General features: G+C 39.0%; 1 protein-coding gene across 5 annotated transcripts in view; it reads left to right on the top strand.

Moving 5' to 3' along the window:
* The window catches only part of ATAD2B (ATPase family AAA domain containing 2B), an 83,489-nt gene that overhangs the window by 30,218 nt on the left and 31,249 nt on the right, over nt 1-22,022 (top strand). For 4 of the 5 annotated variants that reach the window (XM_069850740.1, XM_069850738.1, XM_069850737.1 and 1 more), the window contains exons 10-21: nt 352-463; nt 1,262-1,377; nt 2,144-2,318; nt 3,105-3,193; nt 4,551-4,710; nt 5,671-5,761; nt 11,851-12,162; nt 17,164-17,296; nt 19,084-19,270; nt 19,929-20,114; nt 20,761-20,896; nt 21,210-21,406. In XM_069850740.1, coding sequence (XP_069706841.1) covers nt 352-463; nt 1,262-1,377; nt 2,144-2,318; nt 3,105-3,193; nt 4,551-4,710; nt 5,671-5,761; nt 11,851-12,162; nt 17,164-17,296; nt 19,084-19,270; nt 19,929-20,114; nt 20,761-20,896; nt 21,210-21,406 — 1,894 coding nt within the window. The remainder of the gene's footprint in view (nt 1-351; nt 464-1,261; nt 1,378-2,143; nt 2,319-3,104; nt 3,194-4,550; nt 4,711-5,670; nt 5,762-11,850; nt 12,163-17,163; nt 17,297-19,083; nt 19,271-19,928; nt 20,115-20,760; nt 20,897-21,209; nt 21,407-22,022) is intronic. The other variant, XM_069850739.1, reaches the window with a different exon arrangement.

Below are 22,022 nucleotides of genomic sequence, written 5' to 3'. Positions count from 1 at the left end.
TAATCCTTTTCTTACCATACTGACCTTGGGCAGTTCATCACTCCTAGTAGAGAGTGTCCTGTTCTTTTGGGCAAAGTTGTTTTTTCTGTGTTTAGTCAAAACAGTCTGTCCAGCCTAGTTTTCTAGATTGAAGTATCTGTATGGAAGCGTAAAACTTTATATTTAAGGAACTACCTGATACGTAGGAATAATCGTCCCAATAAAAAGGTTAATTTTGATTACCTTAGCGATCCACAAAGGTCGTCTCTTTAATTAGGAGGAGACATTTAATCTCTTGGTTGTTCTCATTCCAGCAAATTCATCAGAACAGAACAATAGTTATTTGGTGGGGTTTTTTTTGCTGTTGAACAGGTGCCTGCCTTTAAACTTTAGAGCAGAAGACTTAGCTAGTGGAATCCTGCGAGAACGTGTGAAAGTTGGAGCGAGTTTGGCTGATGTTGACCCTATGATTGTCGATAAATCGGTAGGTTTTGTTAAAGCTTTTTATTTTCCTTCCCCCAGTTATGTATAAACAGAATTCACCACAGCTGCTCATTAGAGTAAAAGTAAATTTATCTTCTTTAATTCTTTTCCAAAGCTGTTATCCCTTTGTTTCTCTGGGCTACAAAGCACTTGTTTTTGGCCTGCAGGTAATCAACCGGCTGCATATGTGTTGTAAATAAGCCAAAATATGGATTGCTCTACTATATTTATTTCACAGAATCACAGAATAACCAGGTTGGAAGAGACCCACCGGATCACCGAGTCCAACCGTATTTGTTTAACATGAGTTTGTGGTTACTTATCATAGTAGAAACTGGGATATGCTGAGCAGCACAGAAAACAAGCAGTGACTGCTTGGGTTGGTTAACTCTCAGCTGACCATGTGGGTTCTGTGCCTTTTCAGACTCTATGATGCACATTAGCTTATAGTGTATTCTGTGCAGAAGCTGCTGAATTATTCTTAGGGCAGAACTGTTGCCGTGAAGGACTTAGGCTGCATTCACATTATGCACTGCTTGAGCTTAAAAATGCTCTCAGACATGGGCTGGATCAGTGTGGAAGTCCAGGCATCCCTGGAGCAGTTACCAGACAAACCTCACATGGGGTAACCAAGAGTTGACTTTCTCGACATTTTATACACTTCCAAAATTCAGGGAACTCCTGTTGATCAATGCAATGTTGGTTTTAATTTGTTTTCAAATACGTTATTTTGTAAGTAAAGGTACTTTTGTGGAAAGCTGTTCCAATGTGTGCTTTGTATGCTTTGCTTTTTTCTAAGGTGCGTTTTGATAGTATAGGGGGACTGAGCCATCATATCCTTGCACTTAAGGAAATGGTAGTGTTTCCTCTTCTCTATCCAGAAATATTTGAAAAATTCAAAATTCAGCCTCCAAGGTATGTGTATTTACTCTTACTGTTGCATTTTTATTTTATTAAGCTCTGAAAAATGCTTGAAAACATATAGGAGATGGATTCTTTCCCTGAAGTGTTCACAGTTTAAATAGACTTACATGGTTGCTACCCCACTTGTCTGTCACAACATAATAAGCAGGATGAAGAGTTATAGAAATCTAGTTTGTTTTTCTTGTGGCAGGAAGGTAAGCTTTGTAATTTGGTCAAAGAAAGAACTCTCAAATGTTCTGTTAAGTAGTACCTTGCTTTTTTTTTCTAGTATGTTGTCGAATACTTTGCTAAGTCAAGCTAAATGCTGATGTTTCTTTTATAGAAGTAATCTCAATAACGTTATATTATGGTTTTAATAACCAGGAATCTTGGTGTGTGATTTAAATGGGTACAAATAATCTAAGTAAATTGAAAATTTGGGGATGTTTTTGTCATGTAAAGGAAGTATTTCTCTTCAAAGAAGTAGCAAGTATTGCTTAACGTTTAAGAAAGTATTTATTTAAAGAGGTATTGAACTTGTTTGAAACAGTCCTTTGGAAGCTTAATATGCCTTTAATGCTCTCTACAAAGCAAAGCTTTACTGATTTGAAAGCATATAGCAATCTTAGATTTTATGAAGTCATGTTGAATACACTAAATAATAATAGAACTTAAGTCTTTCTTCTCCAGGCTCCCTGTCTTCATTATAAAATTTGACTTGGAGTTTTTCAGGAGACGTAAAATAAGTTTGTGACTGTGTTGATCCATTTATCTTCAGGGGCTGTTTATTCTATGGTCCTCCTGGAACAGGTAAAACCTTGGTAGCTAGAGCTCTAGCTAATGAATGCAGTCAAGGAGACAAAAAGGTGGCTTTCTTTATGAGGAAAGGAGCAGACTGTCTCAGTAAGTGGGTTGGTGAATCCGAACGTCAGCTTCGACTCCTTTTTGATCAGGTTAGAAGAAAATATGTATTCTTCATGTAATTTCTCTGTATGTTGGGGTTTTTTTTTGTGTTCTAGGCAGCCAAAGTCATTTGCAGTTGAAATTAATACCTGTAAATTTCTATAGTTGGGCAGAATTTGTCCAAATTATGTATTTATATGAACAAATAGAGGAATGGTGAGAACAATTTTTCTTGCTTGGAAAACTGAGAGGAACAGCTCTCTCGACTTGTCTGTTAATGAAGCAGACAAAGTAGTTTGAGTAAGAATTGAGAAAAATATTTGAATTGGCAGGTTTGAATTTGACTGGCACCTTCAAGATACATGCTGTGTAGAGTAGGATGCAGGATTGCATCTGCTGGGTGCATATTCCAGTATCCTTATTTGGCTTGGAGAATGATGGACATCACATAAAGCAGTGAAACGTAGTTGCTCAAACAAACAAAAGCTCTTTTCAGACACAGATGACTGAACAAACAGGTTGTGAGCAGATAAGATAATGTTTTCTGTAACTGAGCATAACGTGTCTCAGTTTGTCTTGAATCTCTCTAACACATAGCAAAACTGATACACTGGTGCCATCTTGCTTACCCAAAGGAGAATGCAGTCTTTTTTGCTTTGTCTGACAAAGTACTGTAGGTGAAAATACAGTTTTATTTTCAGACTGCATGCTTTTAAATAAAGGTGTCTCAATATATGTGTTAGTTTAGCATGTCAGTGCTTTACAATGAACTGTTTTCAGTGTTGATGGATGAATGATGAATTAACAGTGAATTCATTTTTTTTTTTGCCTACCAGGCATACTTGATGAGACCTTCTATAATATTTTTTGATGAAATAGATGGCTTGGCTCCAGTTCGTTCTAGTAGACAAGATCAGATTCACAGGTAATATTTCTCATATGCCATCATTATCTCTGTATACACTACATTGTCATAGAATCAGAATGGGTTGGGTTGGACGGACATCCAGTCCCACACCCTGCGATGGGCAGGGGCGCCTCCCACTGGACCAGTCTGCTTCAAGCCCCGTCCAACCTGGCCTTGAACCCCTCCAGGGATGGGCAGCCACAGCTTCCCTGGGCCAGGGCCTCCCCACTCTCAGCGTGAAGAATTTCTTCCTAGTGTCTAATCTAAATTTTCCCCTTTCCAATTTAAAGCCATTCCCCCTCATCCTGTTACTCCAGGCTCTTGGAAAAAGTCCTTCCCCAGCTTTCCTGGAGCCCCTTTCAGTACTGGAAGCTGCTCTAAGGTCTTCCTGGAGCCTTCTCTTCTCCAGACTAAACAACCTCTCTCAGCCTGTCCTCTTGGTGATCTCTGAAGTGTAATTTTATTCATTTCCAAAGAAAAGTTTTTACTTTTAAGCCTATTTGCACCAGAAAGGACGGATTGTTGAGTTTTTTTGGTGCCAGAAGACACCTTTTCAATTCTTCAGACAGACTGGGAATCGAATTGTAGTTCAGATCACCCTTTAACCACATTGTCAACTTTCAGATTTCCGCTGCCGTCTGTTTAGTTGCTGGTTTTGTACTGTAAACAGGTTCTCTGTCACCAGCCCAAAAGGATAACCAGTTGAAAAAAAAGTTGTATTCTAAAATGATGGATTATAATGTTCTCTGAATGATTGAACACCCGTGTAATTTTGATTCTGGGTGGTATGGTGTGCAAACTTGTCTTGAGTTGCTATCCTGTCATTTTGTAAAATACTTTTTACAACTGTTTACTGCTGGCTGAAATTTTTCCTCTCTGCCTCCAATTTCTGTTTTACTGTGCTTTTTATGGCAATGCACTTATATCTTCTGTTCTGTAGGTGGTGGCAGTTTTGTGTGTATCTCCCTCTACTCAGCTGAGGGGGCAGGATTGAAATTTTGAGGCCAGCAGACTAGGATGTTATGGGGACACGTGGCTTTGTCTTCGTGCACCTTTCTGCTGGCTGGTGCTGCAGTTGCTCTAAACAGGACGATGCTCAGTTAGTGGGACAGAATATTCAGAGCTGCAGTAAATGGCTTCTTGAATTCTCATTACCCAAAGCTGTTGAAGGAGGAAGTTTGAATTTGATGTAATCCTTACTGGAGCACTATGTATAATATCAAAAGTTTCCTTCTTGCTTTGAGACTTGAAACAGTTATGCAACTGTTTTTTTTTTAACTTAGCTTTTTTTCTTTTGAATGATGGATATTGCACTTGAAAAAGTGAAAATTCTTGCCATGTTCCCTATACATTCCTTTTTGCAAACTCTTTTTAGTTCTATAGTGTCTACTCTTCTTGCCCTCATGGACGGACTGGACAATAGAGGTGAAATAGTTGTAATTGGTGCTACAAACAGACTGGATTCGATAGATCCCGCACTCAGGAGACCTGGTCGCTTTGACAGGGAATTTCTTTTCAACTTGCCTGATCAAAAGGTAAAAATTACAAAGGAGATTGATTAATAAAACGTTTCTAGTGTACTAAACATCAAAATGCCTGGCAGCCAAGCTTGTGAAATAACAATATGCATTTTTATACATAAGAATGTTTGATTTTAGGAATACATTTTTAGTAAGAACACATGGATGGTACGCATAAAGTTGCATTGAACTTCAAATCTTCAGAATGTTGTTAAAACTAAACAGAGAGGTAAAGTTGTTCACATTAAACTGAACTGCTTGTCTAAAAAGTGTGGTTTTATATAGATTTGTATAATAAGCCCTAGCTACTGGGGTTGTGGAAGTTGTAGTAGGAGAAAACGGTTCTGTTGTCATGTAGACTGCTAAGCACATAAAACACGCAAAGCCAGACGTATGATATTGGCAACAGGAACAGTTTGGTTCCTTGTTGTAGACTTCTGTAAACTCAGCGGTAATACTTCATGAATTTTTACTGAAAACTGAATTTACTTTGCATATGAATGGATGTATTTGGATTCTATAAAATTTTAAAATGAAATAGTTTTGAGTTCAAGTGTATGTTCTGTGCTGCTTAGCAATAAATTGAGAGGCATTTGACAGTTGAAGCTGTTAATTGTAGGTGCAGCAATTAAATTAAATTATGAAACTATGATAATTCTACCAGAACAAGGATTTTGATCAGTTCATGTATAATAATGTTGATTAAACAGCAGTTAAAATGTGCAACTGTTGTAAAGAAAAAATACTGCTTATATGAAATTAAAGAAGAAGAGAAAATCTTTGCTCCTAGGCTTGACTGTTAAGTTCTCTTTTATGCATCTCAGTGACATGTTGAAACAGGTAAAATAACTACATTGACACGAATAATTAATACTTTTGTCAAAAATATGACATGGATTTGGCTTGTTAATTTTGATGGCTTTTTTTTATTTTTTTCCCCAGTTTTTAATATTTTTTTTTTTTCTTGTAAATCAGGCACGAAAGCACATTTTACAAATTCATACCAGGGATTGGAACCCCAAACTGTCAGATACTTTCTTAGGAGAACTAGCTGAAAAATGTGTTGGTGAGTGTTACTGTGTTAGTACTTTTATTATAGGTGCTTCCTCTTCTGTGTAAAACTTTGAAAGTATGTTAAATGTATCAGGATATTTTATTATTTTTGCCTTTCTAAACTTCTGTACCTTCAGCAACATTTTTTTTGTGTAATAACAACATATTCTTCTGTCTTACTAAAACACAAAAGGAGTAGCTAGTAGTCATTTGAAAAGACAATCGTGTTTCCTTTCCATAACATCACTGTCATTATATAGGATGCATACCCTCAAAAAGAAGCAAAATGAAGTGAGAATTGGAATCCTCAGATAGACTTTCTGGTAATACAGAAGAGATAGGGAAGCTTGTTTTTTTTAATTCTGTCTACTTAGAATCATAGAATCACCAGGCCTGAAAAGACCTCTGAGATCATCAAGTCCAACCATTCCTAGCTGCCACTAAACCATATCCTTAAGTTCCTCATATACTGTTTTTTTAAATACCTCTAGGGATGGGGGACTCCACCATCTCCCTGGATAGTCTCTGCCAGGGCCTGAGAAGCCTTTCTGTGAAAAATATTTTTCTAATGTCCAATCTAAACCTCCCCTGGTGCAGCTTGAGGCTATTTCTCCTTGTCCTGTCCCCTATCACTTGGGAGAAGAGGCCAGCACCCACCTCTCCACAACCTCCTTTGAGGCAGTTGTAGAGAGTGATGAGGTCTCCGCTCAGCCTCCCCTCCTCAAGGCTAAACACCCTCAGCTCTCTCAGCTGCTCTTCGTAAGACTTGTTCTCCAGCCCCTTCCCCAGCTTCGTTGCTCTTCTCTGGACACGCTCCAGGACTTCAGCTTGTGGAGGGGAAATAACAAATCAGTACTTGTGTGGTTATTTTGTTTTGTATTTGCTGACTGGCATGCTCTCCTCTGACAGAAATCCAACAAACTAACCAGCCTTTCTAAAGATGAATTTTTTTTCCAGATTGCTAGCACAGAACAACCTCAAAGCGTAGCTATAGGCAGGGGGGGAAAAGCACCGTGCTATGAGTACGTTCAATATACCTCTGGAGCTCTCAGGGACCTGCTGTACTGAGTGGAGGATGGTTGTTCAAGATAAACCTGCTGCTTAGAACTGACCAGAAATAAACACAGATACTTTTGTAGTGAATTTAACAGAGGAACTGACTCTAAAGCACACACCACAATCTCTTCTCAACAATTTGTCATGCAAAGATACATCCTCTGTCAGTCACCTGCTTGGACAAGGACTGAAGTTCTCAGAACAAGGACAGTCTAAAACGTCTGTGCATTGGAATCCATCATCAGACAACTCAGAACTGTAGATTGAACATCAGTCCATTCAATCAGCTACAGTACATCCGAATTATCCTCTTCATCCACAGGGACATCTATCATCGCAGCGGCATCCCTCCGCTTTTGATGTACAAAGACCTCAACATCTTCTGGTGAGGAGAAAACATAACTATCCAGCACACTCCAGTTTAAGCTTTGCCGGGTGTAAGACAGCATGTGCCAAACCCATTTCACGTAAATTCTGCTTGATTTGTGCGAAGATGTGATGCTGCTCAGTGGGAGAAAAGGGGAATAGAGGAGATAAACCCCATTTGTTTCTTTGAAAATTCACCTTATTTTTGCATTGAGAACACAGTTCTATATTTTAAAATTTCAGACCGTAGGGGAAAGCTGTTGGTAGGTTTGATTTGAAGATGTTCTTTGTGCTCAGGAAAACCTGTCAGTTCTGTGGAAAAGTCAACTAATGAAAAGAAGTACCCTTTTCTGTCTTCTTCGGCTTTCCTCTCCAGCAACTGTGCACCCAGTTGTCTCCATTCTGTGTCTTGGAATTTAAATGTTTCCATATATCCGAGATTAAAACCTTTTTACTGTTCGAGGACTTTTTACAGCTAAAGTAGGACTTGTTTATCTTTTTCATCTTGAAATTGCCTCATCATTTCTCTAAGGGAAGTCTGCAGCAACTAATTCTTTAAACCGACTTTCCAGATTCTTTGTGGCCATTGCAAACTGGACTCGTTGGTGCACTTGTCACGCTGACCCAGCGTATACTGGTCTGCCCTTTCCTCTTGCGTGCAGGTTCTCTTTAAATACTAACAAACAAAACCCTGAGTAAAAGCTGCCTGGACTCGACAGGCTGTTCACGCAGCGTGGTTTATACCTCTCTCCAGTTCAGCAAACTTGGCAACACTTAACTACAAGCATATGGATCCTAATGAAGAAAACTGCTGAAATGCTACCAAAGTAAATGACTTTGGGGAAGCAGGTGTATGTGCGACTTGGAACTTTTTAAGATCCGGGGGTGTAATTATAAGGAAATTAGAAGGAAACAGCTCCAGGACTTGTGGAAAAAAATGGGTTATTTCCTGAGGGTTGGTTTTTGTCCCAGCTGTTATGGAATACATACCATTTAGATTTCTATGTATGTGAGATTTAAAGAACCCACTTCACTGAATTTGGCCACGTGACTGCAAGGTGTGTAAGACAAAGCGAAGCAGCTTGGGGAGAGCCTGAAATTGCTTAGAAAACCACACACTGATGTCTTATTTGTACCTCCAATAAACACAACTAATTATTATGCTTTTTCCCTGTAGAAACATGGGCTGGAGATGGGCCTTAGCTATCCTGAACTTTAGAATTCTGTTCTTATCTCTTGTCCTTCATTATTCTGAATGATAGCTTTCTGTAGGTAGAGAGACTGTTACCTATTAACACAGTCTTGTAGGAAACAAAACATATTAGCAAAGGAAAAAGTGTGAATTCCTCCATCTGTCATGTTGCCGAGGCATCTTTGTACAATGGAATAAGGGTTATTATTTAAATAACGTTAAATAGAATTGTAAAGAAGCAAACCATCATGCTCAAGATTTTTGTTCAAAATACACTACTATCTGCTTATTGTTGCAGGAGTATTTTATGGCAAAATGATGTAGAATCATAGAGTGGTTTGGGTTGGAAGTGACCTTAAAAGTCATCCTGTCCCAAGCCCCCTGCCATGGGCAGGGACACCTCCCACTGGACCAGGCTGCTCCAAGCCCCATCCAACCTGGCCTTGAACACCTCCAGCCACGACTTCTCTGTTACCTTCCCATCCTAATGTAATGATAGAGGGGCAAGTTTTGGCATTAATGTTCATGTTTCTCACAATTTTTTTTTAAATATAGTTGTTATTTTTCATTTCTTCACGCTGAGTTAGGCGCTAACTCCCTTTCTCTGCTGTCCATTTGCAACTCCCTACAGCTCCTGAAAATGTAAGTTGGAAGAAGTGATGATTGTTCACCCAAAGGTTTGACTTAGCTCAGTAGCAGTTTGTTGTAGGTTTTTGGTGTGGATATTGGGCAGAAGAAATTTTAGAGAGGACAGAATTTCTGCATGGTAGAAGTGTAAGAGTATGGCTTTAAAGTTTCAAGGATCAGAATGCACCCTTTGAAAACCTACGTGAGAACCTACTCGTTTGCTGTCCTGCTCTTTGGAAGCTGTGCTTTGAAAACACTTAGTAGTGTGTGATGGTGATGGGTAGAACAAAATGGGCTTACTGACAAGAATACTTGTTTTTTGCTAAGTTAAGGTGTGCCAGTAGGCTGTTGCCTGCCAAATTGAGCATCCTTTTTGAGATGCTTCAAAAGTGGAAGCAAATGCATTGAACCTCGGTTTTATATCATATTGCCAATTTGGGCAAAAATAAATCCGGGTTATTTACTGTTGGTATGATACATTTTATTTTGCTTAGACAGTACTTGACTCGTGTTTTTCTTCCATTCAATCAGTGTGCATTTACTGCTTAGGAATAAAAAGCTCTTTAATGTTTTACAAGGTACAGGATTTTTGCAGTTTCCCTGTCACTGAAATGGATTTACAGTATGCACAAGAGAATCCCTCAAAAAGAGACACCAATTCTTACTCTTCAAATGTAATTGCTCTGGAGAAATGAAAAGTAGAAATGGAGACTAATTGTGTATCTGATCACCTGAGAATTTAATTTTAAAAATAGGCTACAGGCTATTATTTCCTAATTTTGCAATTCTTTGGAGATGTACAAGCAGTGATTAAAATGACTGCTAGAAAGTGATATTACAACATGTATTAATAGAAAAATTGGGAAGGATATAGCTGCTGAGCTGCTGAATCTTGTCACAAAGATACTGAACTAGTTCTTAAGCTGACAGGCACTCAGAGTGCTGTGTATCTCTAGCTCATCTTTGATTTAAGCTTTGGTTTAATGCCCCCCAGAATTTTTTATTTAATCCACTATGTTTATTAGATGAGAAGTGGACTGATTTAAATGGGAACGTGATACCTGGTATTAGAAGAAGAAAGCAGAACGTAGAGCAAAAACCTTGGTTTTATTTCTCTGACATAGTTACTGGATGAACGTGGTTGATGCCGTGTGCCTGTATGGTTCGATTTCATGACAAAAGTTATTAAAAAACAAAACAACACTAAACAACTTCAGTAATAAAAACAATTAGTTGCTTAGTGATTAATATAGTGGATGTGTTTTAACTGATTTCAGATGCCATGTGTATGTATTTCAAGGTAGCTTGTAAATGTGAGTTAGTACTTACTTTTTAGGTAAGGGTCCCACTGTTTGCTTGTCAAGTTTCCACGATTATAGCTACTAACCTTTTCATAAAAATGGAAGACATAGTTTAAGGTTGCAGGAAGCTGATATTTATGGTGATTTTCCACCTCCATTTTATTTTAGCTTTTTTACAAATTATCTTCACGTATACTTGAGAAACTCACTTAGAATTTGAAGTCTCAGCCAATTGAAGTAATCTTCATAGCTGAAAAGTTGCTATCTTTTATTATTATTCCCCAAATTTCTATATCTGAAAGGTGGGGATGGAAAATTGTCTGTTCCCTATTATTGCTTCATTTTTTCTTTTTTTTTTTTGATTTTTCAACACGTTGTGTAGAATCAGCTTTGTTCCATGTTGCTGTATGAGTCTTGTCAAAATATATGTGTCAGAGAGTAAAGAGAGAGAAAGAAGGCAGCTTCATTTTTGGGACTTGATGCTGCTGAAAGATCAGTACAACAAGAAAATAGAAAAAGTCTAAATGGTGTAAGACCTGGCAGGGAGGAGGAAGCCTGGTTAAAAGGCAATTGAGAATAATTTAACTAAAGAATTGATTAATTATCTTCTATACACATTTCTTTGTAAAACCGTGACCTTGTATGTGCCCGTGCCTCAGTGCAACACGTTTTCCTCTAGTGGCTTTAATTCTCTAAAAGAATTTTCCTACTGGAAATGTTGTGCATTTTTTGAAATCTCATTTTGAGCTCTGAGGATAAACCCCAAACTGTTGGTACTGCGAAAGACTCAGAAGTGTCAAGTCTCTCACTATTTCCTAATTATCAGATCTGTGTTTTTCAGTAATGATGATTAAGCCATTACAGGTAGCCACTTGTAGATACTTGGAAGCTAGGATGAATTAAAATCCTAATGCTTTTTAATAGGTTTTCCTACTCTCTCAGTTATATTAGTGAAATTATGAAACTCTTAAAAGTCTGAAACGTTTTTCTTGATAATAAAAGTTCACATTTTCCAAGAGTCCACAGTATGCCTTTTTTAAGAGATTCCATCTCTTCCACTCATGAAACATTCTCTTTTATACTGCTCATTTTCTCAGTCTGTAAAAGTTTAAAGTCGGTGGCGTTCATCCAGTAGAAAAACATTACTTTGCTATTAAAAAAATATATTCATGTAGAGATATTAAAGTAAAAAAAGTAGGAGAGGAGCTGGACTGTTAAAATTGCACATGTACTTTAGACAATAATAAGGAAAAAGAAGCAGCAATGACAGACCTATAACCCTGGGGTGAAAATACATTAGGTAGTACACTATGTAGTGAAAACGTAGGTCATTTTAACATCAATGTGGAATTCATTTCTTACTATATTTCAATATACCTGTACATGATTACTTGGTAGAGAGCATTGTCACTCGATTATGACCTGACACCTTTTGGCAGATCCTTTGTGGACCTTGATGATGAAATACGACTGATCGTTTTTAGCTTTAGGCATGTTTGAAAGATGCTCAGCACAGCAGTGCTGTTTCATGGAAGATGTTTTTGTTTTTGTGTGCACTAGGGTACTGTGGAGCTGACATAAAAGCACTTTGCACTGAGGCTGCCTTGATTGCCCTGAGACGACGCTATCCCCAGATTTATATGAGCAGTCAGAAGCTGCAGCTTGATGTTTCTTCAGTAGTTCTCAGTGCACAGGATTTTTATCATGCAATGCAGAATATTGTGCCTGCTTCCCAGCGTGCTGTGACATCTTCAGGACATGCATTATCTCCAGTGATCAGACCACTGTTGGAACGTACCTTCACGAAACTTCTTGAGGTCTTACACAAAGTGTTTCCTCATGCTGAATTCAGTCAGAGTGACAAAAGTGAAGGTATGGTGTTTGGGATTTTTTTTTTTGTTTTTTTTTGGTTTTTTGGCAAATGCGGTTTCAATTTGGAAATATGTCAGCTGGCTTTCTTGCATCACTAACCTTAAACCTGACGTGTATTCGGTTCAGCATTGTAAGTATGTAAAGAGAGTTCACTTGGATGTTTCGTAATTATTTTTACTGATTCAAAGTTACTGTGGAATTTAATAAACTGACCTATGTAGACCAAGGTGTAAAAAAAGGAGAAACCTCTAGTAGTTCACAGTTTAAATTTGATACATAATTATAGAATCTTATCATAGAATCATAGGATGGTTTAGGTTGGAAGGGACCCTTAAGCCCATCTAGTTCCAACCCCCTGCCATGGGCAGGGACACCTCCCACTGGTAGAAGCCTCGTCCAACCTGACGTTGAACATCTCCATGGATGGGACAGCCGTGACTTCTCTGGGCAGCCTGGGCCAGGGCCTCACCACCCTCACAGTGAAAAACCTTTTCCTAATGTCTAGTCTAAATCTCCCCTCTTTCAGCTTAAAACAGTTCCCTCTCATCATATCCCTGCCCTCCCTGACAAAGAGCCCTTCCTCATCTTTCCCAATTATTATTTAGCTTTTAACTACTAAGAGGAGCATAGAATGCTCTTAGGGGAATTGATTTGTTATGTATTTGCTATGAATGGGGCATAATCAGATGGGAGAGCAAAAGAAAATAGTGAAATAACGTTGATCGGTGTGTTAGGACCTGACATTGTCCTGAGTGCCAGTTAGCTGTCCCCAGTCCTTTGCTTGCTGGTGGTGCAGCAACGGGCTGCAAAGGAATGTTTTGGGGAGCCAACAGCTCAGCAGGTGAGGCTGTGGTTTTCTGAGATACTGAAGCTTGTGCAATGGTCACCAACCGGCTAAGGAGAAAGTCCTGAGACTTCCCTCCCCTTGAACTGTTTGCACTCCTGATCCTCAGGGTTGATTCTGCTGGCTTAGCAAGTGCAGAACGCTATTTGCTGTTTTGTCAAGTTTGCTTTTTGCCAAATTAGTGAATAAAGCTAACTGGCTAAGGGGTCAGATGCACGCCAGAACCCTGCTGCAGTGGGAGCAACGTGAGTGCATTGGGGAAGCAGGGAATAAGAAGGAATGTGACTGAGTGTTTTGACTGGCAGGGAGTCAATAGGTTCTGGGTTTCTTTACCCAGCTGTTCTTTGAGACGTACTTTAATAGTTACCCTGGTCATTTCTTGGAATTTAAATGTTGAACAAGGATGTCTTGGTTTTGATACCTGCTTCTTCTGCTGTTCTTACCTGAGATCACACTCCACACACACGTGCACACACACACATCCCCCACCTTTGTAAACAGTGCTTGTGGTTGTGTGTGATTAACTTGAAAACAGCCCAGTCATAAACCATGCCTTTCTTTTCAGCCCTATTCCAGAGCATGCTTCCACACTGCAGCCCAGGCAGCTTAAGCTGATCCTTGTGCTGGCTGCTGCAAGTCCTCCAGCCCAGCTGTGCATTTTTGCTCTGTCCCTTACACTTACTTTAGTGCCTCGGGCACTTTGTGAAACCATTTCAGCCAGCAAGGTCATCCAAAAATGATGTATTTTTGTCAGGTTAATTTTCTGCCGACTGTGGGATAGCTGGAGGTTTTATAACTGTTGGAATTGGCATGAGATGGGGCCTGGAAGCATGAGGCAGTGGATAGGGGGGTGTGAGCTGGCCTGCAGCTGCAGTTACGTCGCATTAGGCTCCCTCGGTCATATTAGACTCTCCTAATGAAAGTTCTTTAAGGTCCTTAAGTTTCCCCCGTATACTGTTAACCTATTGGTAACACCTAATTGGGTGATTGTCATTGTTGTTCAAGATTGAATCAAGTGTCCTTGTCTTTGTAAAGTTCTAGTTCAGAATAATTTTTGGTTATATTCATAGAATAGAATCAGTACTGGTTGGAAGGAACCTTTACAAGTCGTCTAGTCCAGTCCCCTTGCAGGAGCAAAGCATCTTTAACTAGATCGGGTTGCTTAGAGCCCCATCCAACCTGACTTTGATTCTTTACATTCCTGTTTATTTCTGCTCGTTATTGCTAACAAAGTGAGTGTGGAAGCATTTGTTAGGTGAAATAGTTTACTAGATAATTCTACTGCTATGGCTACTGTTAAATGTTTGCAAATAATTGATTTTGAAGGTATAAGAACTAATGTTTCTTTTGAAGTTTCCTCTGTAGATTATTTTTTTCTTCTTAACCCCTTAAATCCAAGAAAATACTCAATAAGCAGCTTAATCTGTGTTAAAACCAGCAAAATCCGCTTTCACATACAGTGATTTTTGTGTCTCTATAGATTATTTACTAGGGCTTCAGTTTCTCTTGAGTTCAGAGTTGGGTATATGGCAGGTGTTTACTGAAGTGCTTACAATCTGCAAATCTACTTCTCACCATGTCTTTGCAGTTCAGTAGTGATTCTGGTTCCTTGTAACTCAGTAACTCAGATGCTCAAGCAAAGGGTGTTAGAGAGGCTCGATACTTGGGATTAAGAGGTAGGCTGCCTTTTTCAGTAATTACATATTTTGGGAAGTAAAAGCCGTGTCCAGTGCATGAGCATAGAATGGATCCTATGGATCTAGATTTCCTGTAGCAAAAATTCTGCCTCTATAAAGACTGCAGTGAGCCAAGAGTTCGGAGACCTATGGCCAGCTGATTTGAAGGCCTCTGCCTTGCCCAGGGCTAAATGTCCAGCAGCTTCTGACTTGCCTTTTCTTGCTGTGGACTCAGTCAGTGGTTGGGGTCGACAAGCTGTTTTTACCTTTGCCCCCTGAAGAATGGTTGTCAGGTGTCTGATGGCACCGTGCCTTGCCAAGGGATGTGCCACATCCTCACCCCATACCAGCAGAATGTTTTTCCTGCCCAGCCTACTTGAAATCCAGTTTCTCATATCACACATCCAACTCCTGGAACCTTTGTTTCTCTAAACAGTTCCTACTGGGACTGTCTGTTCAGATGCATAATCCTTAGATGATGTCTCCATTGATGCTTAACACGACCTTGAAGCTGATTCCTTTGTTCCATAGTGGTGGTTTGACCAATGTAGCAGGACCTGTGCCATTGCTTTATGTAAATCGTGCCAGTTGTGTGATGAGTTGTATATTTGAGAATAACACTTAAATCTCTCTATACATTTTCATTTCACACTTTCATTTCACAGCAGCCTATTTTTCTAAGTGGCTGTGGCCAACTCAAGCTGCTGTTAGGGTGTGCGGTGGTTGCCCTCAACAGCAGTGAGCTGCAGTGGCTCCGAGCTGCTCACAGAAGCGCCACCATCCATTGCAGAGACTTTTATTCCTCAAGAGAACTGGCCTCTGCACTGCTCTTTCCATGCAGCTGAGTGGCTGTGACCATTTTCATCCCATTATTGCAGACTGATTTCTCTATGGGAATGAGAATGAGCGGCTGGCTTAGGGTAGCATCAACTAAACTCCTTTCCTGGGGCAAATAAAGATCTTGTAGCAGTCTATTTCCCATTTTCAAATCGCAGCGGTCTACTCTCGATCCCGCTGCAGCTCTGTAGCTAATTTAGCTGCATCTGATTTTCAACTGGCAACTGGTTGTTTTGGTTTAATGCCATATTTGTGTTGTTTTGCAGTTGTTTGTCTCTGCAGTCTGTCACTGGAGTGTAATCAGTCTTTTAGCTTTTTGTTTATGAATGTCTATGTAGGAAAGCTGAGAGAGTTGGGGTTGTTCAACCTAGAGAAGAGGAGGCTCCAGGGAGCCTTTGTCGCAGCCTTCCAGTACCTAAAAGGGCTTTAGGAAAGCTGGGGCAGGACTTTTTCCAAGGGTTTGGAGTGATAGGACGAGGTGGGAATGGCTTTAAATTGGAGGGGGGAAGATTTAGCTTAGACATTATGAAGAAATTCTTCACGCTGAGGGAGGTGAGACATTGGCCCAGGTTGCCCAGGGAAGTCATGGATGTTGCCTCCCCAGTGGTCTTCAAAGCCAGGTTGGATGGGGCTTGAAGCAGCCTGATCCAGTGGGAGGTGTCCCTGCCCATGACAGGGGGTGGAACTGGATGGGCTTTAAGGTCACTTCCCAGCTGAACCATTCTATGATTCTGTGATTAAATACTTCATTTTGTGGTACCTGTACATAAAGGGTATCTACCAAGGTGATGGAGACTCCCTTTTTACAAGGAGTGAAATGGAAAAGAAAACCGGTAATGGATGTAAATTGCTCCTGGGGAGATTCCAATTGGATTCTAGCAGAATTTTTTTCACCTTGAGAACAGTTAAACATTGAAATAATCTCCCTGGGGAATTGGTGGATTCCTCTACACTGGACACTTCTAAGGTTCAGCTTGTCAGGGTGCTGGACCATCTCATTTAAACTATCACCTAAAAAGGTTGGACCAGGTGATAACCTTGAGATCCCTTCCAACCTCTCATTCTATGATTCTATGAAAATAGATTAAGGTGTGGTATATGGACTTGGAATAAATCGAATAGATTTGGATATAAGCTAATTTGATATTCTACAACAGATTATCAGAAGGTGGAAAACAGGTCTTCGTAAGCTTACGTTATCTAGGTAGTCATGCTGAGAATAATTTTGGAGGAAGTGTACCTGTAAAAATGTGGGCACTTGGAACAAATAAGTAACTACAAAGTTCCATACAGATTTTATAACTTTATCCTTGAAAAACCTCTAGCTGTGAAATAAAACAAAAGGAAGCATTTCATAATAAGTGAAACATTTGTTGTCTTCGTGAAGTTGTTCTGCTTGATGGTTTAAAATAAATAAACTGTAATTATGATCAGACTGCTACAATACTTGATTTGTTTTCAATTTGGAAGTAATAAGTACGTACTATTCTGTGTTCTGATATTTTGGCAGTTTTAACACTTTTTTTTGTTCTGCATTTGAAAACATGTTATGACTTACATGAAGAAAATTGTAATGTCTTCTCTTGTTTGTTGTGCATGTACTTGGAAGTGATAAGGTCCTAATTAATATATTTCTTGGAACAGATGTACCAAGTCTAATATTAGATGATAGTGAAGATGAGAATGCTTCATCAATTTTTGAGACGAGCTGTCACTTAGGATCACCAAAGAAACAGTCATCAGCTGCTCTACATAAACCCTACCGTCATTTTACTATGTGAGTGTGGCTCTAAGTGCTTGTTACCAGATAGATGAAACCGTGAAAGTCTTACATAAGGAGAGGTGACAGAGATGATCTTTTGTTTTGTAGTGGCAATTCTGTTCTGTAATAGAAACATGTGAATATTTGGGCAAGAGCCTTAGGGACGTGAATGGTCTTGGAAGGGCCATAGCTAATCAGAAACATTTTGTAACAGATGGGTGTAGCTTAGAAGTTAAGGATGTAAACAGCAATTCTTGATGATAACAAGTCATTATGATTTGCAAGTTAAGAACAGGAAAGAAAGATACATAGGAATAGTTTGGAAGGATTGTTTGAGCTTTTTTGGTCAGAAGTATTGTGGAGCTTCAGTGCATGGAGCTGTTTGGATGCATTGGATAATTAATGCATTCAGCATTTCTGACATCTTTTTTCATTGTTTTTAATGGAAAGTTTTGGAGAAAATGGGAAATTATATAGTGTGTGAAATTTGGATGAGCCTCTCCTGTAGGAATTGGCCTGGCTACAGTAATTAACAATAATAAACTGACATTTCTGCATTTTGTGTAAAGAATAGTTTTGGCTAGTTTATGTGATGGATTCTGCAGGAAGTTTGCTAAATAAAGCAAGGTTAGGAAACCTGTTCAGTCGTAGAACTGTTTAGTAGAGCCATCTTGTGGAAAACTGCTAAAATTTTTGTGCTAAAAAGTGATGCCAGAAGAGCATTTATGGAGAATTAAGCTTAAAAATAAGAAATTAAATTCAAATAGTTGGAGGTACAATCATGTGTTTTAGTGCCAAATATAAGCTTTTGTTGTGAGGGCAGGAGGGGGAACCCCAGACCAAAACAGTGGTACATGTCAGAGTGGATTTGTGCCTAAATAAAATCATCTTGGAGAGTATGTAAGCCTCCTGCAATCTATTTTTCTGAGTATTTTTGATTGCTGTCTGTGTGTGTAACCTCCACCACCAGAACTGAAAAGCCAAAGGTCAGTAGCGGTTCTGGCTGTTACAAAATATTTAACCTGAAATGAAACTGGCCAGTCTTGTTTTGTTGCCCGAGCTACTTTGTGTGCAAATAAAAATGCCTTAATGAAAGAAAATGTGCATTATCTGAATAACTTTTTTTGCTTAATAATCAGTTCTCTATAAATGGAAGAGACTTAATGGTAGAACCTAATGCTTCTCTCTTCATGTTATACTCATCCCTAAAAGAGGGCAAAAACAGCGCCAAAAAATGAACACAAGTGCCCAGAAGTCCTTACATGGACTCCGTAAGATTTCTTCTTAACAGCAAAACCAAATCAAACCAAAAGTTTACCTTTGCAGCTTTTTCTTTAAAATATTTCTTGTCTGGGAATCTCTTGAGTGGAAGTGTATGAGTATGCTGGAATAGAAGATGAATATTAAATCTGATTTTATCCAGTCCCATTTCTTAAATAAATGAAATACTGAAATTTTAGGTGGTTCTTGGAAACTTGGGTAGCACTTTAAAGTCTTTTTATATGATAAAGGAATTGGTTTTAAATAAACTGGTTATAGTCAACATTTTCATGAATTTAATGTGTGTAGCTTTGCACAGTTGAGTTTGAGGTAAATTGTTGTGACATCAAAGAATAGACAAAGCTGGGAGAGACTTGGAGTAGTGTTGAGGTGTACTGGAGTTAGTTTAGTCTTTCTAGGCTACTGTAGGAAACTATTACCCATTACTGAAAGTCTTTGGATTCTAAAATATCTTACATCCACCCATCCATTGATAATATTGGCACGTGAATTGTATTTTCTAACTGTTAATTCTCTTGCAGGTCAGCTTATCACCAGCCAAACTCTTACAGACCAAGATTACTGCTATCTGGAGAGAGAGGTTCGGGTCAGACTTCGCACCTTGCTCCAGCACTATTGCACACTCTTGAAAAATTCGCTGTACACCGGCTAGATCTGCCAGCACTTTATTCAGTCAGTGCCAAAACGCCTGAAGAATCGTGTGCACAGGTGACGCTTCAGATCCTCTTACAATAAGTAAATGATGTAATTTTGGAGCAGACTTAGTTACGTCGATGTAGAGGCAACTAAACGGAATGGAGTTCAAAAGCCAGGTTTTCATAGGCGCCTTCTGTTTCCATGTTTAAAAGGAAGGGATCTCTAGAGGGTGATTGAGATCTCTCTGCTGACAAGAGAGAGTAATTACATTTTTAACTTGCCCTAATGTCAAGTGAGCTGAATCTGGGTATTTGGTGCTTGATTTTCATTTTATTAACTTGTGTTTGAATCAGTGTGCTGTGGTTCTGGGTTCAGTTACTTAGTTTTAAATGTTGTAGGTTTCAGAATAGTTTGCAGTGGATTTTGCATGGATTGCAAATAGTTTACTTTTTATCTTGGTTGTTCAATCTTACCAGGTTTTTAAAACACGTGTGGCAAGGTGTTATTTTGTGGTCTCCGTAGCACATTGAGGTGAAATAATTGAATGATAGAGCTAACGGTCACAAATGTTGTTTGGAAAGCCTTTATCATTAGATAATTTTATTTTACTGGAACATTTGTATTTTAAATACCACAAACTTGAGTCATTTCCTATTCCAAAAGAATTTTATTACTCACAAGTGATAACTAGTAGGCTCTTCGTTTAAATACCACTGTTTCTTTTAATCAGATCTTTCGTGAAGCTCGAAGAACAGTACCAAGTATTGTTTACATGCCTCATATTGGTGACTGGTGGGAAGCTGTCAGTGAAACTGTGAGAGCTACTTTCCTAACTTTGCTGCGAGATATACCATCCTTCTCCCCTATATTTCTACTGTCTACCTCTGAGTCCATGTACAGCGAATTGCCTGAAGAGGTAAGTTTATTGTGGAAGGAGGCGTTGTTACTTAAGTGTGTGCTCTTCTTTGATCCTGTAAAAACGTTCTATTTTGCGCTGGTTTTCTAACTTAATTTGAAGTATGTTGAACTGAAAATGTAATTTAATTAAATGTTTGTGATTTTCTTCATGAGGGGTGTAAATCCATATTACTGGTTTTCATAATCTCTGTGCCACTTTGCTGAGAAGACAGAATTGTTCATTTTGTCAGTTGTTCATTTTGACAAATTACTCCAGTGTAATTAAATGCAGATTTAGTCAAAAAGCTTAACCTTTAGCTACAGCCTTTGAGGTGCAGGATCGGGGGCGGGGGGGTGTCCCGTGTTTTTCCATTTTATTTTATTTTTGTTTTATATCCTGCTCTTTCTCTTCTTTTGACTGCAGAGGTGGCAACTGTTAGGATAATGGGATAGTGCAGGTTTATTTAATACAGAAAATCCAGTAAGAATTACTAGTATTTGTTTTCCCTAGGCTGTGCGCACAGCTTTGGTAGAGTTTACTGTCTTCTCTCCTGGAGCCAATTGTGAGAAATTTGTGAATAGCTTTTTAATATGGTCATTAATTATGTATTGTTTTGAGTTGGGGCTCAGTTTTCATATGGCTGTTTGTTGTTTATTTTTTCCAGGTGAAATGTATTTTCAGAATCCAGTATGAAGAGGTTTTTTATATTCAAAGACCAAGCAAAGAAGACAGATTGCGATTTTTCAAAGGGTTAATTCTTGATGAGGCAGCAATGCCCCCACCAAGAAGAAAACAGGCTGGTAAACTAAGTTACAGTAAAACAAATAATAATGGGATCTGAATGTTTTCTTTTGTGATATTTTCCCTTTTCAAAAAATGTGGGCAAATGTCAGTTAGTCTAATTAATATTGACAGTGTTAATCAATGCCCAGAATAAATTCACTGTATTACAGGTAGCAATTTTAGAAATTGGAGAGCTGTGGGGTTAAGGATGCACTGATAGTTGGATCAATGAGGTAGATTAAATATATAAAGAAATTTGAAACGTCATAATCCGAAAAGCCACTGTGTTGTTAATATTCCCATTGTCTGACTTCTTGTTTTTTTCCCTAGCTCTTCGTGCTCTGGAAGTTCTTCCTCTTGCACTGCCATGTCCAGCCCGTGAGCTGTCGGAAGCGGAAAAGCAGCGAATGGAGGACCAGGAAGAGAACACGTTGAGAGAGCTGCGGTTGTTTCTCAGGGATGTTACCAAGAGGCTGGCCACAGACAAGCGCTTTAGCATCTTCAGCAAACCGGTGGATATTGAAGAGGTCTTGTTTCAGTAATGTGCAAACAATGAAGTTGAAACTAGTAGAAAAAGAATCTAAATTTTAAAAAAGGATAAGGTTAATAAGAAAAGTGGATGTTTGATCCATGATCTTCCCAGTCTAAAATGCTGATTTTTAGCTGGTGAGATAGTCGCAGCTTCATCATCTGTGATGCAAGGAGTGCGTCCTTTGGCTGCGCCCGTGACCTATCCAAAAAACTTGTGCGTTCCTGTCAGTTTTATAGCTGAAATCAACATTTGAAAATGCCTTCGCTCCTGTTGCTACCAGTACTCTTAAAGTATTTGAAACCATAAATATAATTCTTTAATAAAAGCTTTTACAACATGGTAATCATAGACGTGATAATACTGGGGAAAGTGATCAGTGTTCTGTAATGTAGTCAGCATTAATAGTATTGTTGAATAATTTCAGCAGTAATGCTTGTGGATGCCATTAATCACAGACGGTAGCCCATTATAAGGCATTAACTGGTCCATTATGGAGCACGAACACCTAACTGATGAGACAGTTCTGTCTGTGAATCTATTTTCAGGTGCCGCTACTTGAATAGGATTGTGTTTGGTCTGACTTTGAGCTCAGAGGCTGGCTCACTGCAAGC

This window comes from Phaenicophaeus curvirostris, chromosome 2, assembly GCF_032191515.1.
Source record: "Phaenicophaeus curvirostris isolate KB17595 chromosome 2, BPBGC_Pcur_1.0, whole genome shotgun sequence".
In the NCBI taxonomy this organism is placed as follows: domain Eukaryota; kingdom Metazoa; phylum Chordata; class Aves; order Cuculiformes; family Cuculidae; genus Phaenicophaeus; species Phaenicophaeus curvirostris.
The sequence above is the reverse complement of the archived record's forward strand: the minus strand, read 5'-3'. Positions and strand labels throughout refer to the sequence as shown.